This window comes from Chiloscyllium punctatum, chromosome 10 (assembly GCF_047496795.1).
Source record: "Chiloscyllium punctatum isolate Juve2018m chromosome 10, sChiPun1.3, whole genome shotgun sequence".
In the NCBI taxonomy this organism is placed as follows: domain Eukaryota; kingdom Metazoa; phylum Chordata; class Chondrichthyes; order Orectolobiformes; family Hemiscylliidae; genus Chiloscyllium; species Chiloscyllium punctatum.
The window spans coordinates 7,182,526-7,202,016 of record NC_092748.1 but is presented as its reverse complement, the minus strand read 5'-3'; the positions used below and the strand labels follow the sequence as shown (position 1 = coordinate 7,202,016).

The 19,491-nt window shown below is 40.7% G+C and overlaps 1 protein-coding gene across 5 annotated transcripts in view; it reads right to left on the bottom strand.

Annotated features, from left to right (window-relative positions):
* The window catches only part of als2b (alsin Rho guanine nucleotide exchange factor ALS2 b), a 128,036-nt gene that overhangs the window by 52,681 nt on the left and 55,864 nt on the right, over positions 1-19,491 (bottom strand). For all 5 annotated transcript variants that reach the window (XM_072578396.1, XM_072578399.1, XM_072578397.1 and 2 more), the window contains exons 8-12: positions 12,290-12,475; positions 6,280-6,451; positions 4,996-5,185; positions 605-670; positions 143-305 (exon numbers count right to left, since the gene is read on the bottom strand). In XM_072578396.1, coding sequence (XP_072434497.1) covers positions 143-305; positions 605-670; positions 4,996-5,185; positions 6,280-6,451; positions 12,290-12,475 — 777 coding nt within the window. The remainder of the gene's footprint in view (positions 1-142; positions 306-604; positions 671-4,995; positions 5,186-6,279; positions 6,452-12,289; positions 12,476-19,491) is intronic.

The following is a 19,491-nucleotide window of genomic DNA, read 5'->3' as shown; positions in this document are numbered from 1 at the left end:
ACTCTTTCAATGAATACCTTTCCTGGCAGTCGGTGAGATGATTCTCCAGTTTCTGTTGCCCCTGGATCACACACATCTCAAAGCCGAATTAAAGTAAATGCAAGAAAGAATTCTGGACAAGGCCAGCAAGAATTTCACTTACCACCTCAAAACAAGTTGCAAGTTTGAGCAGCAGACGGGCATATTCGTGCAGGTGCCTTGTGGGCATGTAAAAGAGGGTGTGCAAGAGGTCAGCAGCATGGACAGTCTCATCAGTCACTTCAGCTAACTGCAGGAGGGTTTGCAGGCTTTTGTTGAAGAGCTCACTGTGAAGGATACAACCAAAAGAAGCATACTTACAGCACAGGACAGTTCACTCATCATACAGACCATTCAAACTTAGCGACCCAGTCTCTCAGATATGAAGTCACCTTCCATGTCCCATAATCTCCCCACCTTCCCGTGACCCTTCCACTCCATCCATCCCTTCAATCCACCCCCTACCATACCCTCTGTTCTCATGACTTTTTATGCCCTCCAACCCTCAACACGTCAGCCACCCTTCCCCATCCCGTCCCTCTCCTTGACCCATCCAATCCATCACGCCATGCCTTACTCTACTTACACTGTTGGCTTGGCCAGTGCTTGAAAACCACCAACCACCAAAAGATTCCCGACCGAGTTTGAGTACCTGAAACCAGACCGAATAGCACAGTCAACAAAACCACCTGCAATTTCATGGACATGAATGCCCAGGACAAAAGCAGTACAGGCAGTTCCCATTAGAAGGGAACTCCTCTTACTCTGCAGGAACATGAGTCAAAAGAAGCATGAACACCGGAGGCCAATGTAATTCTTGCTTCAGTTTGAGATCTACTCTACCAAACCAGCGTTGTCACTTTAATCAACTTACTCGGACAGGTTATGACCTGTCGAGAGCAGGTGGCGACAAAACACTACCACTGCACTACAAGAACCCTTGCTAACCTTGTGCAGATTATGCTAACTATAGAGACCTTAATTGATTGGATCCAAAACTGCCTTTTTCTGTCAGGCAATATGTATAGCCTAAGCTAAGCTGCATTTAGGGATGTTTAGTGGACAGAAACAGAGTGGAGTCAAACTGGCTTGTATGCAGCATGATGGAGGCAGATCTGAATTGTAATCTAATTGGGAATACAGTAAAATACAGAGAAGGTACACTATAAAATACAAGGCATCCAATCATAGGCTTGTAGAATGGCTACCTAAACAGGAAATAAAATTCAATATAGATAAATGCAAGGTGGTGCATTTTGGTAGGAATAATAAGGAAGCTAAAGCACACAAGAAACTACTTCTCACTAATCTAAGTGGAATATTTGTGTTCAGATTGCCATTCCACACAAGAACTGTTAAAAGGTGATTGGCCACAAGCAAGCCACAGGGTTTCAGCAACAGATGGGAAGATACAGGGCACATGACAAGAAAAGTTAGAGGTGGAAGTGGACAGGCTTGATGGTGAAAACAATGTTGGATCAGAGGCTGAGCCTGGGGTTAGGTAGGACACAGAGATTGAGAACCGTCTGGATCAGCCTCAGGTAAAGGGCAGGCGTCAACGCCAGAGAATACAATTTCTACATATCTAATGGTGTGGTCAGATAACCAGTACGATAAACAATATGATAAACTAGATAATGCATATGTGGTGGTGAGATAGAGTCAGGGTATCACCAGCAAGTGGGTGGAATCTGATACAAAAGTAAAATACTGTAGATGCTGGAAGTCTGAAATAAAAGCAAAGAGAAATGCTGGAAACATTTCAGGCAGAGAGAAAGAGAGTTACCACTTCAAGTTAGGACAACCTTTCATCAAACCTGAACAGAGATTGAAAGGGAAGCTTTTGATAGGGCAGGTTAAGTAACAAAAGCATTCATGGTGGAACAGCCAACAAGAATGGTAGTGGATGTAGTCAAGAAAAAAAAAGGTGATGTCCAATTGAGGTTTGGCTATTTATCAGGTACCTGAATGCAACTTGAAGGAATAATAAGAGAAAATTTGAAGACTAATCTAGTGAAACTACATATACAAAACAAATTTCAAACAAAAAAGGAGAAAACCCACATTGAAGATGTGGAACTCAATGTTGTATTTTGGATGATGTCATTAAATTCAACAGCAAGGATGAGAAACCGAAGGAGGCCAAGGATTGATCCCATGGTGACACTGGGATGACAGCCTAGGAGCATTAGCTTAGGCTACGGCAGGAGATTTGTCTGGAAAGAACCCAACGGACAAGAGTAAAACCAAGTCAAGTCAGTCCGAATGTGCCGGATAATAGAAGAGGGGAGTGAGAAACTGTTTACAAATGCTGCATAAAGTTGATTAGAGTTTACAGGATACTTTATGATAACCCTACAAGTTGTAATTTGTTATATTGAGATGGACCATTTTCAGTTTTGGAGCAGGGAAGAAATTTGTTTAGATGTGAGATCAAACAGAGTTCTGGTCACTGGGCTGGGAGGTGACATCATATTCTAAGATCTTGAGAACTGAAATGAATTGGGAATGGGGAGCTGAAAGTGCTGGATAAACACTGAGACAAGCTGTACTTGACATGTTAATTCTGTTTTACTCTCTACAAGTACTGCCAGATCTGCAATATTTCATTTTGTTTTTATTTTGTATCTTGCATATCTGTACTTTGCTTTTACTGTATAGATGAGGGAATCATTTCCAAGGAGACATTGGTCAAGGGTGAATGCAGTGAAAACTGTATATAAAACAGTGAACATAAAGCCTGACGTGCTCAGCAGAAGTACCAAAAGATGGAATCTCTCACTGACATCTCTGTACTGAGTCTGCTGCACTATTTTAGTAAAACTCAATAGAAGCTTAAGGAACACTTTGATTACATACCTTGCTGCTATGGCCACAACATTTAATTCGACAATTTCAGGCCAAAGTTCTGTCTCCTATTCTGCTTCCTTCTCTGAATGCTTCAATGTTTCTTATTTTCATTTGCACAGCAGCACATTTGTGTCTTTTGTTCTATTTCTTGCCCCATCATCTATCTCATTGACCAGAATTTATCCTCCAGGAACATTCAATCTCTCTGAACACCCCACCTATCATAGACCTTTCCTTTAACTTTATCCCACCCACTGTTTGTTCAAACCTGTTGTATTTCTAACATTTTCCCATTGATTGTGGATGGATATGGGAAAAGGACTGTCTTAAAAGCCAAGGATTGTGAAGTGATTGCTCCACTTTATAAATGTTACCTGACACTTGCTGCAAGCACTGTTTACGTAGCTGTTGGGGGAAGCTTAGTTACAGATTAGCTGACCACAAAAGGCATGATATGCATGGAGATTTGGCCAGCAACCCAAGTAACGGATTACCTGGTCACTAGTCCACAGACCAATGATGACAAAGGGCTCCTGCCTGCCAATAACTACATGATTAGCTCCGAGATAACCGGACAACTTAGGGGTGTGAATGTTCGGGTAAAAGGGTGGGGCATCTGAAAGAGAAAGAGCTCAGTAGGTAAAAGCATCTCAGGCTGGAAGATAGTCAGTTTATTTCCCTCTGCATCCATAACACTCAGATTTGTTTGTCTGTGTCTTTATAGAATTTTAAAAAGGAAAGTTATTAGAACTTCAACAAATGAGCAATGCTGGTCACTTATTTTATTGTCTGTCTTTTAAACTGATTCATTTATAATTTCTTGTCAAATACAGAACGTGGCCAGTGTTTTCCGGTAACCTAAGTCCATCAGACTGGAGAACTTTGAGTACTTATAATTAAATATAACTTTTGTGACAACCCCAGGAGTAGTGACGCTCAAGTACCAGCAAGCTTTCTCAAACATATGTCACATTATAGAAAACAAACTAGAACATAGTGGCTAGAAAGGTTGAATCATCTCCAGAACGTGCTGCATTGCATTTTTACTAATGTATAATCATACAGTTAGTGAAAGCATTGCTAATTTATGGTGTGAAACATGACATTTCTTGAAGGACTGAGTGACACACACAAACAGTAGGAAATTGATGCACAGGTCAATGCTGAGATAACTGGCCTTACCTCAGCCAAGACAATAGTTGGGGCACAGCAACTAGCCCAGAACCATTGAATCCAAGAAAAGGGAAAATGGCACCAACTTCACATTGAGCTCAACCCAGTCCTTCCTGCCTTCCCAATGACCCTCACTGACATGATATTCACAAGGAACTCCCTCCCTAACAGCATTGTGGATGTACCGACATCAAAAGGGTTGCAGCAGCTCAAGTAAGGCAGCTCCCCACCATCTTCTCAAAGGCACCTATGGATGAGCAATAAACCATGGCCCAGTCAGTGACATCCACATTCCAGGAATTGATTTAAAAATAACGGTGCCAGATGATGACCCAATACGTTGGTACTGCTTTCAGAGGTGGGACAAGGAGCAAATTGTGGGTTAAGGCAAAATACTGCAGTTGCTGGAAGTCTCAAACAAACAGAATGCTGGAGAAACTCAACAGATTTGGCAGCATCTATGGACAGAAAAACAGAGTTAACACTGAGTCTGATAGCCAACAGTTCTGTCAAAGAAATAGAATATAAAGGAGCATCTTAACAGAAGAAAAAAGTTATTTAGAGCAGGGATATTCAGAAGAAAAGTTGGTTAGAGCTGAAATATTCAAAACTTCAAGTGTGAGCAGCTGAAGGCACTGTCACCCATGATGCAGTGATTACAAAATCATTCAAGAGACCAGAATTGGTCAGAAAGCAATATATGTCAGTAAGCACAGGGATGATGGACGGGACAAATGGAAATTATTGAGAGTTAGGACAGAGGCACAGTTTTTGGATCACCTTCAATTGATGGATGCCTGCAGCATCTCCTAGTTGGAGAATTAAACCTTTGTATTCTCACTGCTAGAAATTCATTATCCTTTCCCTGTATGCAATATTAAACAGCTCTACTCGCATTGGCTCATTGTGAACACATGCACCACCTCAGAAACAGTAGCAGGGTTGTGTACTTGCTCTTTGAAAGTGTCCAGGAAGATGTTTGTGTGCTCCAACATGGCGAGTGTCTTGACATCCTTTGAGGTGTGAAGGAACTTATTTAAGGTGACTGTGTGCTGTCCAATTAGGTAGCACAGTTTGCTATATTTGCTGGCTGTGTCCTGTAGTAACTGGCTCAAAGTCGAACCCAAAGTGGAAGACAGGTTATCTATAAAACAACATTCAGCAAAATTTAAGTAACCTGTACAATCTTTCAAACATTCTACCTATTTTGAACATTAGATTGTTCTCTTGATGCTTCACCATTCAGGTCAAGATTATAGCGGTGCTGGAAATGCACAGCAGGTCAGGCAGCATCCAAGGAGCAGGAAAATCAATGTTTTGGGCAGGAGCCCTTTATCAAGAACAGAAACATCGATTTTCCTGCTCCTCGAATGCCTACTGGCCTACTGTGCATTTCCAGCACCACTCTAATCTTGACTCTAATCTCCAGCATCTGCAGTCCTCACTTTCGCCTGCTTTACCATTCTTGTCATAGCTGCATATTCCAACTTGGCCAGTAGATGGCACTCCAATCCTTAAAAAGCCAGATTATGTTATAGCTCCAGAAGGCAGCTAATAGTTCAAAGGCTAACCCCAAGCCCACTCCACTGCTTTGGACCTTCTTTCAGCACCGCAACAGTTTCTCTATATTCAAGACTTGCTTCAAAGTTTCTGCTGTTGTGTGCAGTCTCCAGCACAATGCCAATTCATACCCTTGGTTAATACTCGCCTCAGGGCTCAAGAACACCTCAGTATTTTGCTGCATAACATTGACAAACCTGTCCTCAACAATACTGTACTTCAATCTATAACACTGGGGTACAGCAGGAGTTCTGAGGAAAGGTCATTTGACCAAAAACACTAACTCTGATTACTCTCTACAGACGGTGCCAGATCTGTTCAGCGTTTCCAGTAATCTCTGTTTTCATTTCTGATTTAAAGCATCCACAGTTCTTCCAATTTATCTTAAACTAGTGGGGACAGGTCTGTCTACATAACATTTGGGTGCAGTACTGGTGGGGGCAGCTGTCTGTTCCTCCAAATCTGTGTAGGGTTATTTCGCTCAGAATAGTTATTCAGAACTGTCCAACTTTGGCAAGACAATCTGTAATTGTACTAATGAGGGGAAGTTGTGCAAATATTCTACTTTCTGATTCAATTTTATTCTTGTTTTGTCATTCATTCTCAGCATGCTGAAAACATTGCGTGATATTCTGGAGAGGAGCAGTAAGCAGGGGTCAGAAAGATAATTTTCCATACCTAAACCCAGCAGGGGTTTGAGTATCTGATTTTTCATGTCACTCATCTTGCAATGGAATCGCCTCTCTGATGATGCTAGTTCATGTAAGCTGGCAATGTAGCCCATTACGTTCCTGTCTGAGAGCTCCAGGCACATCTGTCCCCCTGCAAACAGGCTGTTTATGTATCCAATCTGAAACCAAACATACAGAGTGACATTAAAGAAAGATGACAAGAACTGGTCAACAAGTCCACATTCCTTCTATCCACACCAGACACTGCGAACACAGGAGAAGTATGACTTTCAGTTCTAGAAAGCTGGTAAAAGGATTCAACTGAACACTCCTAAAAATTCGTTCCTTCAGAAACAAAAAAAAGTTATAAAAACAATACACCAGAAACATTCAAATACTCAACGTGAAACTTAAATACAGCCACACTCTGCTTCTTATACTACAGATGCTTCCAGATCTGATGACTATTTCCAGCATTTTCTGTTTGATTCACGATTCCATCATCCGCAGTATTTTGATTTTGCCAAAATTAAACACTATTGCTCCAGGTCAGAGACTAGGAATCCTGCACTGAGTAACTCTCTCCTGTCCATCATCTACAAGGTACAAGTCAGTAGTGTGTTGGAATGCTCACCACTTGCCTGGATAAGTGCAGGTCCAACAACACAGGAAGCATGACACCATCCAGGACAAAGCAGCCCACTTGACTGGCATCTGAACTATGACCTCCAACATTCACTCCCTTCACCACTGATGTACAGTGTTAACAGTATTCTACAAGATGCACTGTATCAACTCATCAAACCTCCTTTGACATGACATTCCAACCCACAATCATTACCACCAAATAGAACAAGGGTAACAAATACACGAGAACACCATCACCTGCAAGTCCCTCTCCAAGTCACATGCCATTCTGACTTGGGACAGTGATACAGTCCTATCAGTATTTCTTGGTCAAAATCCTGAAACTCCTTCCTCACAGCACAGTTGATGTGCCTGGACGATATGAACTGCAGGCATTCAGGAAAGCAGCTCACCACCATCCTCATGAGGGGAATTAAACATGAGAAATAAATGGCAGGCAACACCCACGTCCTGAGAATAAATTTTTAAAAACCCAGAACATTTAGTCACCCCACTTACTGAATCAATGCTTATGAGGCTTTATATTGTCTACCATAACAAAAAGCCCACAAACTCAAGTGGACAAACATAACAGCCAATTTACAGACAAAGCTGCACAAAGAACAAAATAAATCTTTTTCAAAAAAAAGCTGGAATAAGTGCTGGCCAAGACATGGGGGGAGATATACCAGCTGTTCTTTCAAATGCTCAAGCAACGTTTACATTTGCTAGAGAAAGCACACATTTTATCAGGATGATGTGTCCTTTGATCATTCAGCACTCAGATCTCCTGAACCCAAACTGAAATTTCAGTTCTAGCAGAGCTGGCAACCTTAGCTGAGCACCTTAATTTCTTCGTTCTCCTTGCTCATATTCTCAAAAAACTTGTAACCATTTGCTCTCCTCCAAGCCCACCATGTTAGCAGTTCTCTTCCCTCAGGTATATTCCCTCATGCCTTCAAACCATTGCCTTCAATCCCTAGTTCAAACTCTTTGACCTAATTACGGACTCTATCCCTCACCCTGACTGAATGAGACTGTTTGCAACTTTGGCATCATCAGTGACCCACTTAGAGGTGTACTGCAAATCACACATCTACACCATTTCCAAGATCACCTATTCCCATGCATTGCCTGACTGCACCCTGTCTCAGCTCACCTCCTGACCTCTTGACCTTACTATTCCAACATAATCCTTGCTGGTATCCCACATTCCATGCTCCATTAAAATGGCATCATTAAAAGCTCTGCTGCCAAAATCTTTACTCACACAAAAGTCTGTTCACTCATTAACAATGTACTTGCTGATATGCATCGACTCCTGTTCAAGCAGTACCTCAACTTTAAAATTCTTGTTCTTCTTTGCAAATACCTCCAATATCCTCACTTTTTCCTATCTCAAAATCTCCATAAGTCCCACAACCCTCCAAAATAGCCATAATTCACCAATTCTGGCATCACATGCAACTCTGATTTTAATTACATTACCACTGCTTTTAGCTGCCTGGATTCAAATCTTTAGAATTCCCCGACTTGCATTCCTCCCTTTAACACACCTAAAAAAAAACCTGCCTCTTTGATCAACCTTGTGGCCATCTGCCTTAATATCATTTAAGAGGACTAGGTTATCACAACTTGTTTTCTAGTACTCATGTGAAGTGACTTATGACAATTCATGACATTAAAAGGCAGCTACATAAATTCAAGTCATTGCTGTGCTGCAATTCTCAATTCATTATTGAAGCAAAGATGGTTTTGAAGTTCATGTAATGCCCCAAATTACAGACAAGTGTTTAAAATATGTTCACAAGTTAAAATAAATATTTATTTTTTTCTGTTAAAAAAAATTTTTCCCTCTTTGTTCAGAGCACAGCAAAACCGACAGGTTGGACAGGCCTATATTAAATAAAAGATCAGTAGGTAACAGTGCGGTTCCCTATTTGCTGGTTTTCAATCTTTTCTGATTCAGGTCAATTTTGCCCAAAAGATGGAATACATCATTATACTCACATCTCCAAAATGCTTTCAAGGAACACTCTTATTCACTCAATATATCATAGAACAAAATGTAACCTAATGAACAACAGACAAATAACCTCAAAAGGGAGATACAATAGCAGTAGAAACTGGGTAAAAGTTCTAGCTCAAGTAAAACATTGGGGGGGGGCAATGGTATGCTACAATGCATCCAACATGAGTTTCTCACAACATAACAGCAACTGATCAGCTTAAAACTCACTCAAGAATAGTGATCAATTGAGTTACATGCCTAGTCTCCATTTAACTCATAAAACTAGTGTGTTCTCAGATGATAATTACTTGGAACAAGATTAATACAACCTATACACTGAAGGAATTCCACCTCATCTCTACAGGTTGCAGCTGTGGCCTGGTCTACTAATGCACAATAAATGGTGTCTACTTAGCTTGGACAACTGCATGTGTCACCACCCTTAATACTTAGAATGGAGTGTCAATCTTCAGAGAGAGTAGTCAGTTAAAAGCTAAGGAGTAATCCTGCTGATATGTTTTTTTTAAAACATGTCTTCCATAAAAACATCAAACTAACAGTTTACTGACTGCAAAGACAATGACCTTTTTACTGAAAGCGAGGATGAAGAAGCAAGTCACATAATTATGGTATAAGTGGTATTTAAGTAGTTAAAGATATAACAAGTGGTTCCAGGAAGTAGTAGTGATATACAAAGACCAGAAATCCACAGCTAATTGATCCTTGAGAATATGGTGACTCACCTTTTAATGCATAAAGTCCAGCATATAAAGACTATTTATCTCTTTGATACCCATTTTTCCCCCTGACATACTTCATTGAATCATACAGCATTGACTATTCAGCTAATGTCTGTGCTGTTTTTTCCCCTCCTCCAAACTCCCCAAATCACCCCTTGCTCCATGCCTGTGATTAGTTTTCTTGCCCCCAAATGTTTATCTTGATTTGGAACCTTCCAAATGGCAAAATCAATTTTGTCCCAGATTATTCACACTGCTAATAGCTGCTATCAGATTGATTAGCCAGTCTTCTTAAAGAAGTCTGCCATACTTGCTAGTTCTTAAACAACTTCCCCAAGAAAGATTGGCAGGTCATAGTCAGTCATAATTTCTTCCCTTGGAAAGTTTGTATTATCCCACTAAGACCATCTAACTTTGCTTCCTTGACAGCTTCCAATCTTGTAAGATAATATTGTATAAGGTCAGGGTTTTGAAAGGGTTAATGTTGGAGTCTGTATTAGGCTCCACCCAATCTGATGTCATCAATGTTTGGAGGAAAAGGGGAGTTGAGCTTGAATTTTTATGGAGCCATCATTGTTTCTTGATTGGCTAATTTAACAACATATTAAGGATATGTAACTTGTACTGATTGCAATCATGCAATAAGCTATACCTTATTAAAATCAAGGGCTTCTTATTAAGATTCACAAATGGTTATCTCTGTCCCTGTTAACCAAATAGTTTCTCAGATTCAATCTCGTTGGGTTGGTGGCAACACTCCAACCATTAGCTAGTTCTGGTTGGTTCCACAGAAGTTATAAATTTTTTCCTTGATAATATTCTTCCTTATTATATTTACGACAGCATCCATTCCTTAGTGAAGATAGATATAAATTACTTAGTATTTGAATTTTAATTTCCACCTCCAAAAGAAAACTTCCTTTTGCTCCCTAATTATTTTGATTATGCAGATGATTGAGACAGTTTGGTTCTCTTTTGTCACTTACTAAAATGTTCCCATACATTTACTTTACCCTTATTTCCTCTTTTGTTTTTCTCCTGTGCTTTTTAAACCCAACTTGGGTTTATAACTTAGCAGAGAACTGATAATTATCATAAGCTTCCAATTTGTTTCATTAGTTATTCAAGAAGGTCAGGTGCCTTGCCTTTTCCTCCATGTGGGAATGTATCTAGTCTGTATATAAACTCTTGCTTCTTTGAAGGTAACCCATGCTCGTTTACCTACTGACCTCTATCTCTTATTCCAATTCATCTGGAACAAATCATTGAAACTAGTGCTTTATTCACTCAAGTGCCTCAATTTTTGATCCACGTTATTTTCATTACTTCTCTAAACTTGATGGTGATCACCGTTCCACAAATGCTACACCACAGAAACATCTCAATTTGTTCTTCAAACTAAATTACACATTGCTTCTTTTCTTCACTGGATTGAAAGTGCATTGGTAAAGGGAATTCCTCCCCTTTTTTTTCCTTTTAATTGTTGTTTTCAAGTCTATTGAATACCCCATGATCACAACTCTAAATTCCTTGCACTTTTCTATAATTTTCCTTGAAATGTGTTCAACAGTCCCTTTTCAGCTATTTGGAAGCCTATAACATTTACCTTGCAGTTTGAGATTCTCTACTGTTGTTTATTTCTAACCAGATAGAATCTTTGAATTTCTCAAATAGATCATTCCCTCTTCAAAGCTGTAATGAGATCTGTTATCAACATGAACACCTATTATTCCTTTGTGAATCTTTCTTGAACACACTATAGCCCAGAATATGAAGTGTCAATTTCTCCCCTTGTGTGGAGCAGCTCTTTGTTGCAATACTGCCACTATATTGCAATCCCAGGAGCTAACTGTACCTGCAGGTTATCAACATTATCTACTGAGCATGTTTGCATTTATGCACATGCGCTCTAAGTGAGCCTTAGTTTGCCCTGCAGCTCACTCCTTATTGATATCTTCCTCTATCCTAGATAACCATCCAATCCAATTATTCTTAATTTCTAAATCACTGAGTCACACAGCACAGAAACAGACCCTTCAGTCCAACCAGTCCATGCCAAACAAAATCCCAAATGAAACTAGTCCCACCTGCCTGCTCCTGGTCCATATCTCTCCATACCTTTCTTATTCATGTATGTACGTAGTGTCTTTTAAACATTGTAACTATGCCTGCATTCATTACGTATTAAGGAAGCTCATTCCACAAGCTAACCACCCTCTTGTCCAAATCAACACAACATCCTGGCTAAGAGCCAGTTGTATTTTGTATTTTTCCTATTCTTGCGTTATGAGTTTTCTTGGCAGATCATTACAATCCATTAAAAATCCATTTTAAATGTTCTAGTGGTGTGATTTCCCTTGAGTACAGTCTGTTCTAATATAACGTGATATTTCAGTTCCCGTACGATCCCGCGTTATAAGAAAATCAGTTAATACCATTTAAACCAATGGGACCGGATTGCATTATAGCCAATACAAGTAAGGAAAGTTCACATTCTACAAATCATGGTCTACATTCTTCAATCATGTTATAGCCAATTCACATTGAAGAAACGAACATGATAGCAGAACCAACTGGAATTGTACAGGTTCATCATATATAACCCAATTGAATAATAACAAATGTTAAGTTTCACTTGCCTTATTATAGTCTGCTAGAAGCATTGGTTTCTGGGTGCAAGAATGACCACAATCAGTGGTCCTGGTCTCTTGCGACCCTTGTTGTCCACTATAATAGACATTGGGCTGGAAGGATTCACCATCGGTCAAAAAAAGGGAATGTTCTTGCCCTGCTGCTATATCCCACACACGGACACCCTCTGGAAACTGCATGAGGAAAATACTTGAGTCAGTTTATTTGTTTTCAGAATGGCTAAATTCTACATCAATGTTCAACAGTAGCCTAGTCTCTTTAAATGTAATTCAATGTTTTTCTCCTCTCCTCTAAGCACTGATACTTACAGGTGTGCAGTTACATGGACAACTGCTCCTAATATAAAAGCACTTTAACCTAGGAAGACATCTCAAGATGAAAGATAGTAGAGAACACCAGCTTTTGTGTAAAAGTCTGAAAGGATTAATACAGGAGGGCTTTAAGCACCACCCACTATGATGTAATACAGGCTTGATGGGAGAATAGCTGAGAATCTCTGAAGAGTAAGACCTACTGTCCAGTTCCTCCTCACACGCTTTTGTAATATCTATCATATCAGTATAACTTGTACCTAACTCACAATAAACTATATCATTAGGAAAGCAGCTTCTCATTAAACTATCAAGTATTTTCTCGTCCATGAGATGAAGTTTCATGAATATCTTGTTACAACTACTTGGAAATTTGGATTATAATGCAAAGCTTGAAATTTGATTTGTATTTCTACGTTGTGTACATTAAGAAGGGAGGTTTGGTGTTAGTTTCATTTTAGATTTGAGATTGGTGCTGTCCTGCTTCAAGTTTATTGATGCAGGCATTTTGAATGAGGGGTTTTATAACCTTGGAGAAGCTACTTGGATGCTGCCTGAACTGCTGTGCTCTTCCAGCACCACTAATCCAGCGAACAGTTCAGTGTTTAGAGGGAGAACAAAGGAGAAGGAATGCCAAGTGGCTTCAGAGGAAAATATCCAGAAATAGAAAATTGCTGGAAGTTGAGGGTATAGAAAATCCAAGTTTGCTTTGGAAGTATTTAGAAGCAAGAAACTTATAACAGGTATGTCAATTGAACAAGGAAATGTGAAGTGGACACAGGATGACGCTTCACTGAGGTTTGAGTATCTGTGAGGTTGTTGTTGAGGGTAAAAAGGTTGAATCTTTACTTCTGACATGGACTGTTTGCTGACTGTGTTCTCATTCAGGAACACGCATGTGCACAGTTCCACACACAATACGTCACCACGTAAACTTCACATATGGTGTCATGCAGCACAAAGTGCGAAAAGACCAGGCTGAGAGATGCCATAAGCCACCGAAAGACCAGGCTGGGACCTACCACACGGTGTGGGGACACCAGCTGAGACCCATTGAGGGACTAAGTTGGGGGGGGGTGAGGAACAAAAGAGAAGGAGACCGAATGAGCTTTGATTGGAGTGTCCTACTCTGCCGCCATCTTGAACAGAAGTTATAGGAAGGAAAGTATTAAACTGGAGAGGGCTCAGAAAAGATTTACCAGGAAGTCGACAAGAAAGGAGGTTTTGAGTTATACCGATAGAATGGGACTTCTTTCATTGGAGTGCAGGAGGTTGAAGGGTGACCTTATAAAAGTCTATAGAATCATGAAAGGCCCAAATAAAGTGAATAGCTAAGGTCTTTTCCTGAAGGTGGGCGAGTTTAAAATTAGAGGGCATATTTTTTAAGGTGAGAGGAGAAAGATTTTAAAAAGGACAGGAGGGGCAACCTTTTTACACAGGGAGTAGTTAGTGTGTGGAATGAACTGTAGAGGACATGGCAATACAGATACAGTTTCAATGTTTAAAAGATATTTGGATAAGTACATAAAAAGGAAAGGTTTGGACAGAAATGGACTAAACACAGGCAAGAGGGACTAGTTTAATTTGGGAACATGGTTGGCTTGGACTAGTTGGACCAAAAGGTCTGTTTCCATGCTGTGTGAATCTATGACTCTAAATGCACAAGTGCAGTACTGTGCATGCACTGTGATTTTGAACACGGTTCAATGGTGGGGTGAGGGGATAGTGGAGGCAGGCAGAGAGGGGACAAGGGAAGAAATTCCTGGAGTGAGAAGGGAAGACGTCCCAGTACTGTGAGCAGTTCTGGTTAATGAAAATATGTGATTGAACAGGAGGGATGCACCAGGAGATTGCCTGAGTTGGAGTATTTCAGGTTAAAGGAAGGCTGGATAACTTTGGGTTGTCTTCTTTAAAGCAGAGAAGGCTGAGGGTGACCTGATTGAAGGGCATGGACAAGGTAGATAGGAAGTAGCTGTTCCCCTTAGTTGAAAGATCAATCATGAAGGCACATAATTTTAGGGTGGAAGGGAGGAGGTTTAGAGGGAATTGAGGAAATTTTTTTCACCCAGAGGGCAATGGGAATCTGGAAACTTGGGAGGGCTGGAAAGATGGGAAACCTCACAATCTTTAAAGTACATGGATGAGCACTTGAATATCATAGCGTTCAAGGATCGGGGCTGAATGTTGGATAGTGAGGTTAGTGTAGATCGGTCAGCACAAACTTGATGGGCAGAAGCACCTCTTCTGTGTTGTATGATACTCTGACTCTATGATTGTTTCAAATAGCTCTTCTATGATGTGAAATAGCTTATTTTTCTTTTGTGTAAAATATGTTTTATTCTTTAGTAAAACGTACATTAGCAGCTTCTTATTCAGTGACTATCATGGTTGTCATTTTTTAAAATTGATTTTGTGTTTATTTTTGAATTCATTTATTTTTAGTTCTATCTTTTTCAAAATAGGCTTCATTTTGGGATTTGGCTTGTCCTGGATTATGATCATTTGGGGTTGGAACACATACCAGATCAAGGTCCGCCTGTAGATCCCGCACTGACAGTGGACAGCAGCAGCAAACCAAACTCAAGAGGAGCAACCTTAAATAACGTGCTGGTCAGTAGTGACAACTGCTCACAGAATGAGATCAAGTGCCAAACCTACATGCCTGTTTTGGGAAAACTGACCAAAAGTTTGGGGAGTGACATCTATAACAAGTTGAAAGTTGAGGAGGGAGATGCAAAAGTCGAGTGACTGGGGTGGGGGAGTTGCTGATTGTAGGATCAAGATAATTGAATGTCCCATCAAATGAAGGGAGAGTGTAGAAGTAAGGGATACAGAAAAAAGAATCTGAAACTGCCAGGAAAGATTCAGTGTTCAGGTGAGTAAGGCCATCAACATTAGTGGATTAGCACGAATATGTTTAATACCATCTGTCTGGAGACAGGAAACCAGTGCAAATCAACAAGGGTGGAGGTGATGGACAACTGGGAGTAAGTGAGGAACTGCATTGGTCTCCATCATTCAGCATTTATGGGTGATTAAAACCATGGAATGCTTATTTCAGATTTTGACAGTTGACAATAGGACTGGATATTTTTGATCATCATATTCTAAATGCTGCATTTTGGAAAAGCAAATCAGAGCAGGACTTATACACTTAATCATAAGGTCCCAAGGAGTGTTGCTGAACAAAGAGACCTTGAAGTGCAGGTTCATAGTTCCTTGAAAGTGGAGTTGCAGGTAGGTAGAATAGTGAAGAAGGCATTTGGTATGCTTTCCTTTATTGGTCAGAGTATTGAGTATAAGAGTTGAGAGGTCATGTTGCAGCTGCACAGGACATTGGTTAGGCCACTTTTGGAATATTGTGTGCAATCTGGTCTCCCTCCTATCGCAAGGATGTTGTGAAACTTGAAAGGGTTCAGAAAAGATTTACGAGGATGTTGCTAAGGTTGGAAGATTTGAGCTATAAGGAGAGGCTGAATAGGATGGTGCTGTTTTCCCTGGAGTGTCGGAGGTTAAGGGGTGACCTTATAGAGGTTTATAAAATGATGAGGGGCACGGATAGGATAAATAGACAAGGTCTTTTCCCTGATGTGGGGGAGTCCAGAACTCGAGGGCATAGGTTGAGGTGAGAATGGAAAGATATAAAAGGGACCTAAGGGGCCTCAGGCGACTGACTGTGTGGAGTTTGCACGTTCTCCCCGTGTCTGCGTGGGTTTCCTCCGGGTGCTCCGGTTTCCTCCCACACTCCAAAGATGTGCAGGTCAGGTGAATTGGCCATGCTAAATTGCCCGTAGTGTGAGGTAAGGGGTAGATGTAGATGAAGATGTAGGGGTATGGGTGGGTTACGCTTCGGCGGGGCGGTGTGGACTTGTTGGGCCGAAGGGCCTGTTTCCACACTGTAAGTAATCTAATCTAATCTAATCTAATCTAATTTTCACACAGAGGGTGATGCATGTATGGAATGAGCTGCCAGAAGAAGTGGTGGAGACTGGTTACAGCATTTAAAAGGCATCTGGATGGATAATTGAATAGGAAGGGTTCAGAGGGATATGGGCCAAGTGCTGGCAAATGGGACTTGTTTCGTTAGGATATCTAGTTGGCATGGACGAGTTGGATCAAAGGGTCTGTTTCTGTGGTGTACATCTCTATGATGCCAAGACACCTCTGGTGCAGATGAGACTTGAACCCACTTCCACAGCATCGCAACACTAGGAGTATGCTTCATTCCTTCATTCACGTTAATTCCATCTGACTCGGGAACTCTTTCACCTCTGAGTCTAAAAAGTTGTAGGTACAGGCTCCTTTATGGAGACTTTAGTCCATGTTTTTGGACGACACTTCGCTGCTGTACTTTCACAGATGCCATCTTTCAGATGCAATATTAACCTGATGCCCAGTGTGGGTAAATGTAAAACTTCCCATAGCATGATGGTGAAGAAAAGTAGGGAAGGCTTCCTCTTGTCCTGGCCAGTATTTAACCATCAATCATGATTTATCATAATTCAGAAAGTATGAAATCAAATTTAATTTGTGATTTTAAAAATATCTGGAAATCAGATGTACTGGTTATTGTTATGAAGGTATAGAGATCCTGTACCTTTAAGAGAGTTGAAAAGCTAGCAAGGCCTACCTGACACAGCACAGTGTTCTGAACAAGGTAACAATATAACATTTGGTTGAAACAGCTAGCATCAGCTGTGTTACCATGAGACAAAAGCAAATTCAAATTTGGCCAATCAGTTTAAATTATGCCTCAAGTTAGCAAAATCCAATCGAGTTTGGTTTCAATATTATCAAAATACTAAATTCAATGAAACGATCTGATGTTTTGGGGTATAGAGTCGGACATTTTTGAACAGTTGAGGGAGAACTGCCAAGCCACCAACAAGTACTGACTGCCAGCAGAACAGCTCTCTGAGCTATAAGAAGTTTGCGCAGCAGAACATCGAAAAGACGATGAGGAAAATCTACAGAGGAATATACAAAGAGATGATTCAACAGCTAACTGGTTTTGAAAGTTGAGTTTTCTTATCAGACTAGTATTGTAGAGTGGGAGGTAAAGGATTGGTTTAACAGAAAGGAGTTATAAATAGTTGTTGGTTTTAATATTATGTTGGACTTCAAGAATAAAGTTGTTAATTTTTACTTTAAATAGTGACTTCTGGGATGTCTTTGCATCTCAAATTTTAACAGATTACAACATTAGGTGAAGCTTTTCTGTGTGGCTGTTTTAAATTAGATTTAGATTAGATTCCCTGCAGTGTGGAAACAGGCCCTTTAGCCCAACAAGTCCACACCGACCCTCTGAACAGTAACCCACCCAGACCCATTGCCCTCTGACTAATGTACCTAACACTACGGGCAATTTAGCATGGCCAATTCACCGCGCCATTTTAAATTAGCAGAGGGGTTTACCCCGTGTCATAACAACATTATTCTGTGCTGGGCAGTTACTAGTCTCCAGTAAGAAATAAAGAACATATTAAACTTGTCATTCGCTGCAGCCCAAAAAGGAATCTTTATTCTGAAAGTGTGCACTCTGTAAGAACCTGAAACAAATCTGAGCAAGCCTATCAAACTGACTGATGACTCACCCTTAAAGGGACACTGTTCCAACATAACATACTCTTAACTATAATACACAACATTGGTAAGTGACCAGTACTGACATTTTTATAAAACCCATCTGCTTCCCAATCATTCTTTTTAGTGGAGAAAATGTACCAACCTTACCCAGTACGGCTTATGCATGACTCCAGAGCTATGTCAATACCTCTGAAATGGAGTTTTAGCTGGAGATCAACTGATGTAAGGTGCATTATTGAAAACAAAGCAGTAAAGACTGAAAAAAACTTGCAGCTAGTCCACAATCCCCTCAGATTGTCACTCAGACAGGAGGAGTTGATAGCAAATGGGTCAACAGTACTGACTGACTATCTGCAGTATGATGGGATAAATAGTATCCCTGGGTGTTTATTGGTGTGAGCCTATCACTTCCTAGACCAACCTACAGCATCAAAAAATATGCCACTTTCTAATGTCCATGTCCCTTTTTTTTTATTCACACATGGGACGTGGGCATTGCTGGCAGGCCATGATTTTTGCCCATCCCTAGTTGTGTTTGAGAAGGTGATGGTGAGCTGCCTTCTTCAACTGCTGCAGTCCATATGCTGTTAGTTGATCTACAATGCAATTAGGGAGGAATTCTAGGATTTTGACCCAGCTACAGCAAAGGAACGGCAATATATTTCAAGTCAGGGTGGGGAATAGTTAAAGGGAAACTCGCATGTGGTGGTGTCCCATGAATCTGGTGCCCTTGCCCTTCTAAATGGAAGTGGTCGTGGATTTGGTAGTTTCTGTTTAAGGATCTTTGGTGAACTACTGCAATGCATCTCGTAGATTGTACACATTGCTGCTGCTGCTGCTGCTATTGAACTTCAGTGTGGAGGGAGTGGATGCTTAAGACCATAAGACATAGGAGTGGAAGTAAGGCCATTCGGCCCATCGAGTCCACTCTGCCATTCAATCATGGCTGATGGGCATTTCAACTCCACTTACCCACATTCTCCCCGTAGCCCTTAATTCCTTGTGACATCAAGAATTTATCAATCTCTGCCTTGAAGACATTTAGCGTCCCGGCCTCCATTGCACCCCGTGGCAATGAATTCCACAGGCCCACCACTCTCTGGCTGAAGAAATGTCTCTGAATTTCTGTTCTGAATTTACCCCCTCTAATTCTAAGGCTGTGTCCACGGGTCCTAGTCTCCTCGCCTAACGGAAACAATTTCCTAGCGTCCACCCTTTCCAAGCCATGTATTATCTTGTAAGTTTCTATTAGATCTCCCCTTAATCTTCTAAACTCCAATGACTACAATCCC